The sequence below is a fragment of the Triticum dicoccoides genome, chromosome 5A (genome assembly GCF_002162155.2).
Source record: "Triticum dicoccoides isolate Atlit2015 ecotype Zavitan chromosome 5A, WEW_v2.0, whole genome shotgun sequence".
Classification (NCBI taxonomy): Eukaryota; Viridiplantae; Streptophyta; class Magnoliopsida; order Poales; family Poaceae; genus Triticum; species Triticum dicoccoides.
In genome coordinates, this window is record NC_041388.1 from 348,175,560 (window position 1) to 348,188,922 (window position 13,363).

At 42.5% G+C, this 13,363-nt stretch overlaps 2 protein-coding genes across 2 annotated transcripts; one reads left to right on the forward strand and one right to left on the reverse strand.

Annotated features, from left to right (window-relative positions):
* The first annotated feature begins 321 nt into the window (after window positions 1-321).
* Window positions 322-3,143, forward strand: LOC119301450 (RING-H2 finger protein ATL48-like). Its single transcript, XM_037578410.1, has 2 exons — window positions 322-530; window positions 2,713-3,143. The coding sequence occupies exons 1-2, from the start codon at window positions 413-415 to the stop codon at window positions 2,898-2,900; spliced, it is 306 nt and encodes a 101-aa protein (XP_037434307.1). The 5' UTR covers window positions 322-412; the 3' UTR covers window positions 2,901-3,143.
* Window positions 3,144-3,696: 553 nt separating this feature from the next.
* Window positions 3,697-12,193, reverse strand: LOC119301451 (CST complex subunit CTC1-like). Its single transcript, XM_037578411.1, has 16 exons — window positions 11,078-12,193; window positions 10,853-10,971; window positions 10,705-10,779; window positions 10,523-10,598; window positions 10,366-10,428; window positions 9,987-10,064; window positions 9,695-9,895; window positions 8,855-8,959; window positions 7,856-8,116; window positions 7,420-7,737; window positions 6,735-7,334; window positions 6,574-6,665; window positions 5,584-5,779; window positions 5,287-5,404; window positions 4,822-5,150; window positions 3,697-4,508 (listed from the first exon to the last, which is right to left on the reverse strand). Exons 1-16 carry the CDS (start codon window positions 12,113-12,115, stop codon window positions 4,341-4,343), a joined length of 3,837 nt encoding a protein of 1,278 aa, XP_037434308.1. The 5' UTR covers window positions 12,116-12,193; the 3' UTR covers window positions 3,697-4,340.
* Window positions 12,194-13,363: the final 1,170 nt, after the last annotated feature.

Consider the following 13,363-nt stretch of genomic DNA (forward strand, 5'->3'; position numbering starts at 1 on the left):
TTGAAATTTTTCCTTTAAAGTAGAGTGGAGATTAATCCTAAGAAAAAAATCAAAGGATTTCAATCATGCGAATCAAATGACCAACGTAGGAAAAATGACCAAGGATTCCAATCCTAAAGAAAACCCTTTGAATTGGCAGAAAACTGAAAAGAAAAGAGAAAGATCCAAGGTCAAATCCCTCCGGGCTCCACCAGCTCGGTTGGCACATCTGACACCACATACACGTTTCGCTTTTCCCGACTAACCCCAACCAACCCGCACCCTCGGATCCCAATCGGACGGCCCTACAACCACCCCTGACCACCCAAAGAGCGGCGGAACTCACCGGCGGCCGACTCCCCCTTCTCCTCCCTGCAAACCGCTGTTCGGAAAAGCGTATTCCCCTTCCACCTTTTCCTCCCAGGCGACGCGAATGGAGAAGGGCTCCGGCGCCGCCGCAGGAAGCAGCGCGCGGCCGCCGCCGATGCCGCAGTTTGACGAGTTCCCGTTCGAGGGGAAGAAGCCCGTCAAGAACCCCTTCGTCCCCATCGGTACGCCCCGCGCGCGTCCCTCGCTATGTTATACAGGATCGTGGATCGATCGATCGCCTCGTCGTAGGTTCGGCCGGGTCTTATGTTTGGCCGGGTCACTTTGTGAGTTCGGAATTACGGGCCAGATTTCGAGCTCCTGTTTTACGATGTTAGGACAGCGATTGTTGGGATCTTTGGGCGTGGATGGATAGTGACGAATCTATGGCTGGTGTTACCAAAGATCGTGCGTGCTATTTTAGTGGTACTGGGGTCAAGAATAATCTAGTTTGGGGTTCATAAAATATTAGCTGTGAAGAGTTAAATGGTGTCATGTCGTGTAAGACTGAATGATGACTGTCTTGCCAAACTGCGCTGGTAATATACAGTACTTCTGTAAATCATGATATCTAGTCAGCTTTTTGTTAGTAACTGTGAACTGCCCTGTGAAACTGTGAAGAGATGGTGAAAATAGAAACTAGTTGGGATGGTACTCTCAACATCCTGCTTCAGTAGCCATCTGTCGAAACCTTTATTTTCGTGACCCGTTGGAGCTTTAGATTTCATTAGCATGAGGGCAATATCCCGTGATGTTTAAGAGTTTGACTTGAATTCGCGGGCAACTATCACATTTCCCATTCCATGGGCAACATACACACTTCAGATTTATGGTGGATTAGATATAGACTGGAGTATTAGAGTAACTTTGGTATCGGTGTAGCAGATTTTAACTTAAAAATAACAATTAGTTCTTGGCGGCTGTCTATGAATCACCGACTGATAATGGGAGCGTTGTAGATGTATAGAGTAGGATAATCATAGTTTGTCATTCTAGATGTGCATTGTGTGTATCAGCTGCTTTGTGTTGTACTGTATATATTTTTTAGAACACGACACTTATATAGATTAAGTCACAGCATTACAATCGTTTTTGGTCAGCTCCAACACGCAGGGAGGAACTGAACCAACCAACACACCAGAACTGCATTCTCTAGTACAGAACTTTGCGGTCGAATATGCTAGCATATTGCTGTGCACGGCTCATGGGTAGTTTACCCTTATCTCAGTGAGGTAGTAGTCTAGATATGCTGAGCCCAGTGAGGTAGTTCACTTCGGATGTGCGTCAAGAATGCTGAGAAATCAGCACAGCACATGTCCAAGAGACTCATGACGTTGATTTTTGGATGGTTCATATGTTTGTGATCTTATAAAATTGGCTTCTCAAGTTCCTCTTTTTTGTGAGCCAGGGGAGAAGCAACTTGGCTTCAACATTTAATGATCTTAATATGTGTAGCTGTGGAAGTATATCGTCACTTACTACTGTTGCTAGGGTGTATCAGAAGAGAGGCAATGGTGTGACCATTGAACTATTTGGTGGAAATGAAATGAGATAGGTGGGATAGTCAAGGAAAATCAGGCTCACTGTCCAAAGATAGACTATGTGAACTTCAGTCAATGTAGGACAGATGTAGTTGATATGCTGTGCTTATGGAATAAAGAATAGATGTTTAAGGGGTATTATGCATTACTCCCTCCGTCCGAAAATACTTGTCATCAAAATGGACAAAAATGGATGTATCTAGAACTAAAATACATCTAGATACATTCTTTTTTATTCATTTTGATGACAAGTATTTCCGGACGGAGGGAGTAGAAAGGAGGATGTGCATTACCCTGTGAATCACACTCCTCTTAAGCATCATATCCTTCATTCACTTTGAAGTTGAGATGCCCTTATAAATTTAACAAAGCCTAACTGCCTGACAGTCTTAAGGATTATTTTGGCTTATATATGAAGCTTGAAGCTTCTTCAAGGGGTTGTTAATTATAGAATAATAATTATATGTCAGCTATGTGTAACTGTATTGTTGTAAATGATTAGTAGCAAGTCCTAATAGCTTCCAGAACACTTTTGATCTTCTCATATCTTGCTTTGCTCAAATCTAATTCAAAATTTCGAAATCTTATGTGAAGCTGCATGTTCTGGATCCTGCAATCATGTTTATTGTTTGTATGTACATGCTGAGTATAACATTGATTTTCTGGATTGAACATTAAGTATAACATTGCTTTATGTTTGCCCTTTGATGTGTGCTACTTATGCCAAAGCAAATGGAAACTTGGGTTGGGATAAGACTACTAGGGGTGCTAATTCATCTATGTACCTTGTTTTGTTCTTCAGTGTGTAACCTACCTTCTATTTCAGGTGCATTGGTCACTGCGGGCGTCCTGACAGCTGGCCTGGTCAGCTTCCGGTACGGGAATTCTCGGCTGGGTCAGAAGCTGATGAGGGCCCGTGTGGTTGCTCAAGGCGTTACGGTTGCTCTGATGGTCGGCAGCGCATACTACTATGGTGACCAAATCAAGTTGTTCAAGAAAGGGTCTAGCCCATGAACTTGACTGGATAGTGGTTGTGGTGTACGGAATGGCATATCTTATGTACTGAAGTTTCACCTGGGGCTCTGCTGTTCGATTGCCTCCTGGTCCTGGGGATTAACTATTGTCATTCACGCTTGGCTAACTAGAAGTAATTTTGGCGCAATCTCCAGGCTTAAGAATAAATCCTTTTATTCGTTGACTCCGCCCCAGTTGTGTGTTACTTATTGTGTTCTGCAGTCAAGCGTTTTTCTCTTGTTCCCTATTGTGTGTTACGTCAATCCTTTTATTCCTCGTGCACCGGAGCTGAACACAATGGGGTGACATTGCTGTGTTCTTTCTGTTCATCATGCTGAGCTGAACACTGGTGCTTGTCACTTGGACTATCTGGAACGAGAGGAACTCGCACATTTTTCTGCAAAAAAGTGCACCGACGCCAATTTTATTGCGCTTACTCGGCGAGGAGGCCAAACTTTGGATTACTGCGGGTGCAAAGAAAGGGATTATTGTGTTGTGTGAGTAATTGCATGCCATGATGGTGGATGTCTTGTAAAACTCTATTTCCCCTCTTATTTAATAGATGAGGCAAATCTTTTGCCACCGTTTCAAAAGAAAAAGAAAAAAAATGGTGCTGTGCAATGGAAATTGTCACTAGGTTTGCCATCAGTAGGAGTTCCTTTGGTGCACCCAGCCCTTAGGAATGAGCTGATGAGTAATTGGAGATTTTTTTTTTGCGAGTAAATTGGAGATAATGATGAACAATGCATTGGTATCAGTTATATCAGCAAAATGGAAGAAATGCATTCACCGTTAAACAGAAATTAAAATACAGACACTCCTTCACTCACGCTTCGTCATCCAAATGGTACACCTGAACTCCAAAATGTGCAGACCAGACCACATCCACGCTTCATCAACTCTTGCTAAGTTTTTCAGTGCGGAGCAAGGGTGTAGGTTACGGTAGCAATGAGCATAACAAATATCCAACTATACAACACTTCATTTGCCATAATAATTTGGCAATTGCCATCCCGACTATACAAAACACTTGACTACCAGCAAAAAGAAACCCTACCCATGGGATCTCATCAAATGTCATCTTCCGACGACAAAACAGATCCACATATATGCACAAGCCTGAAGAATGGAATCGGCTTTACATAACCCACCCATCTGTCAGTTCAGTCATATGTCGCCCTCCCACCAGAAAGAATCATCTATAACTTGCATGACCACATGGCTCTCCATGTATACTTCCAGACGGAGTATGTCCCAGAACATGTACCGCCAGACTGGAAGCCACCACCCTGATGGGCAAAATACAGGAGATATAACTGGGCATTGACCCAGTGGACTATGGCTGGGTGTTGACCCAGTGGACTGCTCGCCCCTCGTGCGTTCTTCACAAATTATTATGAGGGACCTGGGTATCTCAAAGATTCACTTGTGCAATTAACATCATCTGTTTTCCAAACTGGCATACAGTCTCCGGGCCTCTTCCAAAGGATCCACTTGAACTATTTCATTAACCCAGAAATTCTGCATGTTGTGCGCTGGATATACATCAGGAAGTTCCACATTTGATCCATTTATTGCACTTGCATCAAGGGCTGATGCGATAACATTCTGCAAAGGTGTTAAAACTCATTAAACGGCGTTCATTCCAGCAATCCTAGAAGAGTCATGATAGATTCCCTCGTTCAACACCAACCCAAACAACAAATAGCATCTGGCGTGACTGAACTAATTGATGCGTATAGAAGTCACAACCAACAGACTGGCTACACACTTCCTAGAGTATAATGGTGCACAACAATTCTAGAAGTACAATGTCATTATGCCTATATATAATGTAGTTTGTTTGCTAGATAACATATGCAACTGATGAAAGCTCAATCAAAGTTCTAATGTTCACTTGATAAAAGAAACATGAACTCACCAGAGTTCCATTCCGACAGGCATTGAGGACGATAAATTTCAAAAGTTCCTCTTCCAGGCTACTTAAGACATTACCAACATCAGATAATAATTCCAAGTCTCGACAAGAGATGTCGGGAGGAATTCCATAGTTCTTCACAATAACTTTTTTGTGCTTCTTCAACATTTTTTCTAGGCAAGAACCAAGAGTCCGTTGTATTTTTGCATTGTTTCTACCTTTTGAACACTTCAAATTAACAGAAGCATCCAGAATGGCAATTTCCTGCAGCCTAAGCAAAAGGTCAGCCCTTGCATCATCGGCCCAGCAACAGCACAAAGATGTTCCATTATCTGTTAAAAAGCAGAATATGTTATATAGATGATGCTTCATGTATAAAAGAAAAGCAAAACATCCCTTTGGATAAAATAACAAATTTGAATTTATGATATTGTTGCAGAAATACTAGAGTTGGCCTGCTCCTCTTACCAACAATTAACCCAGCTAGTGGAACTTTTACTTTTGGTATTTTACCCTGGTTAACTGATTCCGAAATTTGAGAATCATTTAAACAACTGTCCAACACCAAGAAATGGACAGTAACTACCTGTATTAACAAAAATGAGACGTCAAGTGCGAGAATGATTGAGCATACTGGAATGTCACAAACAATATCTGAACTATAATCATTCAGTGTTTGTCAAGCGTCAATGCGCCCAACAACGGTTAAGAGGTGGTGCAACTGAGACCTATACATGGGCAAAGTAAAAGCAGAATATAACCTACCCTGCAGTGGAATCGCATGGGCGTACAGTCTTTAAAATGCTTGTGGTGTGAGAGCAGACAAAGTGAAACTGTGCTCAGTGAATCATCCTTTAAGCCACCAGGCATGAGTGGGGAAGTGGCTCGTTCTCTATTCACTTCAATGTGACCAATGGATGTAACTTCAATGTATGTTACTGGGGTTAAAAGTACTTCACGGCTGTAGCCAGAAAACAAAAATTTAGACAGCCAAAAAGATGTTTTTTTAAATTTGCAGGACACAAAGTAGGTTGCGGCATTTCTTAAGATTCGGTTTCAACTTAGCACAATGTGGACAGGCCATCATATCTATTATCAGGAATAGCAAGATGAATTAACAATTATAATTATAATTCATCACATTTAACAAGAGACTTGACAAATTAACTTGATGTGTTTGGAAGAATAGTGTACCAAATTATTTTAGCAGTTGTCGATAAATAGGTCTTTTACACTAAAATTCAGGTCAGGCCTCACATTAGCTGCATATCAAGTTCCTGCATATAGCATTTCCCATTCTACACAGATCACTTCCCTTACAAATAATGAAAAGTAAAATTATTGGTTACCTAATGACCACCCTCCCAAAAACCAAATAAAAGATGCATCCTTTTCTACTGGTAATAGAGCACAACACCACTCTATCAAGGACATCCTCAGCTTAACCTCTAGTAGAAATCATGCAAATGCAGAGACCCTTTTTTGTCATCCAAGTCCCAACGTCAAATATACAAGCAATAGATATAACTCTACGGAAGACATTTTGTTTACAGCTAACTTAACATGAAAATGAAATATAAGATTTAGAAAGCTCAAAATATGTCATTTCAAATTTGCAGGGCACAAGGCATGTTGCAGCATTTCTTACGATCCAGTCACAATTTAACATTATGTGGACAAACCATCAGTACTATCAACATGATAATGAAATATAAAACTTAATGGTAAACCAGTAATGAAAGGAGCACAACACACTGTGTCAAGAGGACGCGGTGGAATGTCACTGCTGCCCCTGGTCCTATGCCAATGGGATAACAATGTTTGCTTAAGTATCCAGAGAGACGCACCTGCAATGAATGCCATTAAATTGAATGCCAAACTAAGCACTAATTGAAAATTATGACCTAGTCAATTACCGTTTGATTATCATCAGCAACATGGATACATATACTTCGCTTGTCGTTACCAGGCACAAGTCTTCGCTCCTTAAAGTCATGTGAATGGATATTTTCTACTTTCCCATGTAATGATATTAAATCTCCTTGAACAAGTTTTTGACTTTGCAAGTTAGAAGAACCAAAAGACTTTTTATGCATCATAATCTCAATGCATGAAGAGACACTAATAACTTCAATTGAGTAAGAGCCCAATCCATTCAATACATAACACATGATGTCATATACTTTCATATTTTCGCTCAATGCTTCACAATAAAAATTCAAATGAAAATCCGAATATCGACAAAAGTCATTCCACGACTGTAGTAATTTTATCTCATTGTGGAAGGTATTTTTGGATAATGGCTCATCCACCCCCAATGAAGAAACTCCGATAGACTGATCTACGATACCCTGCTTGACGTTTATATTGCCATTAAAGGTAATGGCAAGGCTCCAAATTTTATCTTGAGAATCCAGTGAAATTTTACCACCTTGAAAACATCCACAGCCTTTCATGGCAAACCTCAAACTATCAGTGGGGCATTCGAGAAGATAGTAGCCACCAATCCGCAGAAACTGTTGTTTCATCAGGTAATTTAGTAATTGTAGCTAATATATTAAGGTTAAATGTTGAAAGCAAGCTTCATCATAAAAACTATACCTGGTACTTAAACGAACATCCTTCCTTGAACTCCAATAAGATCCTTGATGGGCAACCTCGTTGTTCACCAACGGTATCAATTAGAACAGTACCATCTGACCCACAGGGATAGGTAGACACAAGATTGCCAGAAAGACTGGTAGTTCTGAAGCTTAGGGAGCATGGAATGTGACATGGTTTCTCCATAGACACTTTCGAATCAGAACGTGAACGAGTACTTGCCATTTTAAAGCTCTCGGCATCTTGATCAGGAAATTTTAAATTGTATGGCACTATCACACCCTCAGCATACAGGCCAGAACCTGGCATGTTCTTATGCTGAAATTGCAATGGCAAAATGACATAATGAGAACAGAGTCAGTTAGTCACTAATTGTGGGCATGATGATGCTAGAAACGCCAAGATTATCAGCAGAATGCAAAAAAAGTTTACTCACATTATTGACTGAGGGGAAAATGTGCGACACTTTCAGAAGGTGGAACAGCCTGGCGGAGTTATTAGTTTGCAAAGGAATTCGGGAGGGAGGGCCAATGTGGTTTAATTCACTCCAGTGGACTATAAGGTAGATCTTGAGATGATGCACTCTTTTTCGGTACGAGAGCTGCTGAAACACAGCCTTACAGGATAGTGGATCAGCAACACCATAATGATCTAGGTACGCCACTGGGCCTTCAAGGACTAATTTGCAATCATTTATCTGGGTGGCAATAGGATAATCAGATGCTGAACTTATAGCACAATAAAATGGTTGAGAACAATGTTAAATTAGCTATGTAGTTTATTTAGCACAAAGCAGAACATATAAAAAAGCCTAACAAGCTCAAAATGCTAATTGTGGAGGAAGACCAGTAGCACCATTTCCACTATACTTTTTCATTTCAGTTTACATAAATGTGAGAAACGTTAGTACATCAAACACAAATACAGAAACTGTAAATGCTAGGAGTTGCTGAGAAATTTAGTATGAGTTATTCTGCCATATGCAAGACTTCTAATTTATAAAATTATATAATCTTGTGAACATGAGTTTCCATCAAACTGTACATACTATTCATCTCAGTTTACTGGTCTGTACAGAAAGTTAAACCAACAAATATGTGCCAAAAAAACTCCTAGTGCTTGAATGACTTGAGCCCTTGACCTTGATTAGGCAGGTTGATGCTTCATGATTTCTAGGCAAAATCCCATAAGTTGTATTTATATGAATTATTATTCTATTACAGAAAAGAATTATAAAAAATTGAACAGAACAGAGTTTTATTCATACTATAACATGTGTTGTACTATTTCTTAACAGTAAGGTACTAAGGTCTTAGTTCTGACATTCAAGTTAGTACCATAAATGTTAATTTGATGAAGCCAATCGATAACTGACTTAAATCACGGCATGCATCACTTTTTTCTGAAATGTCGTACAGTAAATTATGACAATCACCTCATAGATGCCGTTCATGCAAACATTTGGCGGAAGATCAGGTATAATAACATCTATACATCCTGTGTCATCAACCAGCTGCAGCCTCAATGGCAGTGAGGACATCTGTATGCATCAAAGACACGGTCAGCAAGTGCATCAAAATCCAAGATCTTAACATTAGGTCATGAAACCAAGTAATCCACACAACTAACTTCGGCAGTTTGTACAATTAATATAAATAACATTTTTTTCCTCAAAGAAGACCCCAAGTGCATGTCATTTTGTATTAGAAGAAAGCATCAAGATGACGTGGGTCTTACAACGCAACCAAAGAAAGAAAAGGAAAGGGAAAACAGCAACAAAAACAAGCCTAGGCTAACCAAAACGAAAGGCAAAGGAAAGCAGAAACGACGAGACTGTAGACCTAGAAAGTCCATCTACAAGCCACATCTTTACTTCAGAAAGCCTTGTGGGAAGTTGAAACTGAAAGACATTCACTATCTCCCAGCCTATACTTTCAAAAGTCTAAACAAAATGACACTTGGCAACATGGTATCCTCAAATCAATTGACATAATATGTTTATAAACTTGTCTGCATGCAAATTACATTCAATAACAAGCCAGCAAAAGTAAAAGCATCTGCCAACAATAATACATGGACAGTTTATGACAAGCTTTCAGGATGCCACAACAAATGCAAAATATGAGTGTTCATCTATCTATATAAATTGATTAAGCGAGTTTTCACCTCCAATTGGTGACATGAATTTTACTTCTGGTACTTTAAAATGACAGATGGACTGAATAAAAAACGATATGATTATTTTTTAAGAAGATGCCATAAATTCTTAAGTGACCTTCATGCATCCCACTAATACAAGGCCCAGATCGCCAGTTGAAATTATCCTTCTGCTGGTACCAGGATGGGAAACCCCACCACATAGAAACTGGTTAGATCCCAGGTTCTTGCCCAGCTCTTCCGTGTCATTCCAAAATCTGAGCATCATTGATATCCACAATGATTCCACCTTGCAGATAAAATTGGCGAAGGGTATTGCCTAACCAAAAATAATTGGTAAGTGAATAAACAAAACCAAAACAAATTTTAGTTTCGTTCATACCGTGTACAATAAAAGGAGAAACCATTACCAATTTACAAGCTTCCAATTTTGATCCTGTGCTTGAACCGCCACAATCATGATTGCAGAATTTCATAAGGAAATCATGCTGCGCAACCAGATTCAGGTAAGCAATCCACACGGAAAATAGATTTTAAACAATGAGAAAGGGTTCCCGAAAGACCGTTTAGTCTACAAACATCCTTTATATATGTTTCAGGGGGAAATATTATGATGAGACTGAAAGGCTAGCAGAGCAAATATATATTGTGTCTTTTGAAAGGCAATAAGAAAGGTGGACTAGTTTACTTTACACTGTGAACCAAACAGCTGTTATGTACATGCAAAACAGAGCAACACTGCATTTATTTACTCGTTGTTTGAAACACATGTACTACTAATGAGCTTGCCTGAGGTTTGAAATCCTTTGAAGAGGGAACTTTAGCAGCATAGGTGTGAACCAATCCTTGCTTCTGTTGGTACCTTGCAGTTCAAGAGATTAAGTTAAATAAATTAGCAGGAAATGCAATGGGGCAATATGCTATTTACTCCAGTTAGCAAAGTTACATTTTTTGACCCCCAGATCTCTTTCTTGGAATCTAACTTGAATTTCTGTTTAAAGCATGATATCAGAAGTAACATCCTGTAAAATGATGGAACAAAAGATGACCATACCATGAGAACAAATATGCCCCTTTTCAATCATGGTAAACATATCATGGAGAAGTAGAACTATCATAAATTCATACCAAAATTTACCGGGCAGCTCCAAAAAGTTAACAGACTTGCCCAAAAGACCATCATTCTCTGCTCTTGTATGACATCTGCACCAACAGCAAAAACTGTTGAGTGATGCCAGTCACATAAGATACTGATATGCCAAAAGTCGCATCTTACTTCGAGTCCACCACAGAGAAAGCATTTATAGTAATGCTAGTTTTACTGCATGTTCCAAGTAGAACAACTGTCGTCCAAGCAAAATTTAGACGAACCACTCGGAATTTCTTCACAGAAATCTACAAAAGAACCAGAACAGTCAGACACACACTGGCATTTAAAGTTATTTAATAAAAAATGAAGAAATTGCAAACAAAAGTTCAAAACTGCAAATTAGCAACATACAACAGCACCAACTCGAAGAGAATGTGACGGCACAAGCCGGTTATCATCAATTAGCAGCCACGCGGTCTCATCCAGCTCAACCAACATACCCTGCATGTAGATTCCAGAGACCACCCCAGTGTACACTCCACTGCACTTCCCTGGCAACTCATCCAATGGTGGAACGCCAACATAGGATGGGCACCATGACACCATTGTTTCCGCTGATGACACCAACATGGTGTACGAGCCCTTCTTCCCAACGGAGACCATTTTTTTCTTCAGCCCCGTGACAGAAACCGGCCTGCCAATCAGTCGCACCAGCACGGGCCGCCATCTGCTTGCCAAATCCACAAAGTATACAAACTTCTCCATCTCAAACCTGTGACCGCGGTCAGATTCTGGCTGTGATACCTTGCACTGGCGGCACCCACAGCACATCATCTCCGCTATAAACCCGACCAAGTCACTCTTCTGTGTGGCATGCGGCACACTGAACACCACGCTCACCGACCTCACAACCCCAAAAACGCGGCCGCGGGTGGGTAAAGCAGGCTCCGCGTCTACGGAATTAAGCGGGATCGCTGCCAGGAAGCCAGGGGCATGGACCGGACCGGGCGCCTCTGCCAGGCGCCATCGGACTGCCTCGAGCACGCCGGCTTCGTGCTGGCGGACGGGGGGAAGGTAGTTCCAGGCGAGAACGAGGATCTCGCGGCCTATGGCGGCGGGATTGAAATCGAGGAGGTAGCAACAGACAGAGGCGGCGGATGAAGGGTCGGAAAGGGACAGGCAGTGGTTGCGGCAGTCCGCGGCGGAAGGGAGGGAGAGGGTGCCGGCGAGGAGGACGGGATGGGGGATTGGCTCGAAGGGGGCGGTGGTAGGGGCAGGATTCGCGGCGGAGAGCTTAGGCTTTTTGCGGGGCTGTGAGGTGGAGGCGGCGGGGGAATGAGAGGGAGAGGGGGAAAGGAGGGAGGATGCACCAGTGGTGGGGCGGCGGAGGCGGAGGAGGTCGGCGACGGCGAGCCGGCGAGGGGTGGATGCCTCCGGCGGCGGCTCCATGGTTAGGGATTGGACTGCAGGGCATGTGTGGGTTTGGAAAGGAGGGAAGATGAGTAGGCGGGAAGTGAAACCGAGAACGAGGAGTCGAGTGGCGGTGTGCGGCCCACTTGATCGTGGGTTGACTGGTCAAATGAGCTGGGCCTCGCGTTTCACCGTGTTCAAAGCAACTCTTTTTTCTGAAAAAAGTAATTATTTTAACCAGTATAGACGCTCGTACATACACTTATCCTATTAACGCACGTATGTATACCCTACCTCTACGAGCATCTCTGAGAGGCTGAGCTAACACATCATCTTAAGATTGATAAAATCGTCACAGACGTCTTCGTAGTCAACAGGAACTCCACTAAACGCACATCGCTGGAAGGTCTGAAATAAATCCAAAAAAATGCGAGCACCAGTGTCAAGTCTAAGACTTGGACTTTAGTGGGTTGAAAATACCACTGTCCTCCTAATTATCCAACCACATGATAGTTCACGTGTGATAAGCAACTTTGATGCCAAGCATAAAGAAGCGTTGGAAACCGTTTTCGCCCTGCCTTTCTCTCTCGGGTGACAGGCGGCGACCAACTCCCATCCCCGATCTCCGCCGGCGAGCATGCTGGTCCCCTCTCTTCCACTTGGTGCTCATGCGGGATTTCAAGTAGCGCGACCTCCCACGCATGCACCACCAGTGAAGGTGTGAGAGTTAATCACCTGGCCATTAAATGGTGAGGGCGCTCCCTTGGATTCCCGTGGCGGCATGTGGGATGGTCGTCATGTGACATCATCTTCTGACTTGCTTGTGAAGCTAGGAGGTGTGTGAGCAAGCTCCCGCCTCCCCACCCCTTAATGACACTTGTGGCGACCTATAAAAGATCGACACACTCTCATTTCTCCCTTATCCATTCTCCTCTCCGATGCCTCCCAAGCCCCTCTTGCACTCGCCAATACAACAACGGAAGGAGCACACATTCAGCTTTTGTTTTGGGGTGAAGGGTGAGCATAAGCAGCCGGATCCCTTACCCTCTTTTCTGACTTATATGATGTGGCCATGGGCAAGGGTCGGAAGAAGGACGTTGAAAGGGAGCGACGGATTTAGGACCGCGCACCTACCCCCGCAGCCATCTTCATGGGATGAGCGCACCGAGGCCCTTTTCCAGACCATCGGGCCCGAAATGCCGGCGCCGCTGTTGACACATGGACGGCCTGGGATAGGCCGTCGAGGCGAGTTTCCGGGCCATCTAGGTTCGCATTGCCGCATTCGCC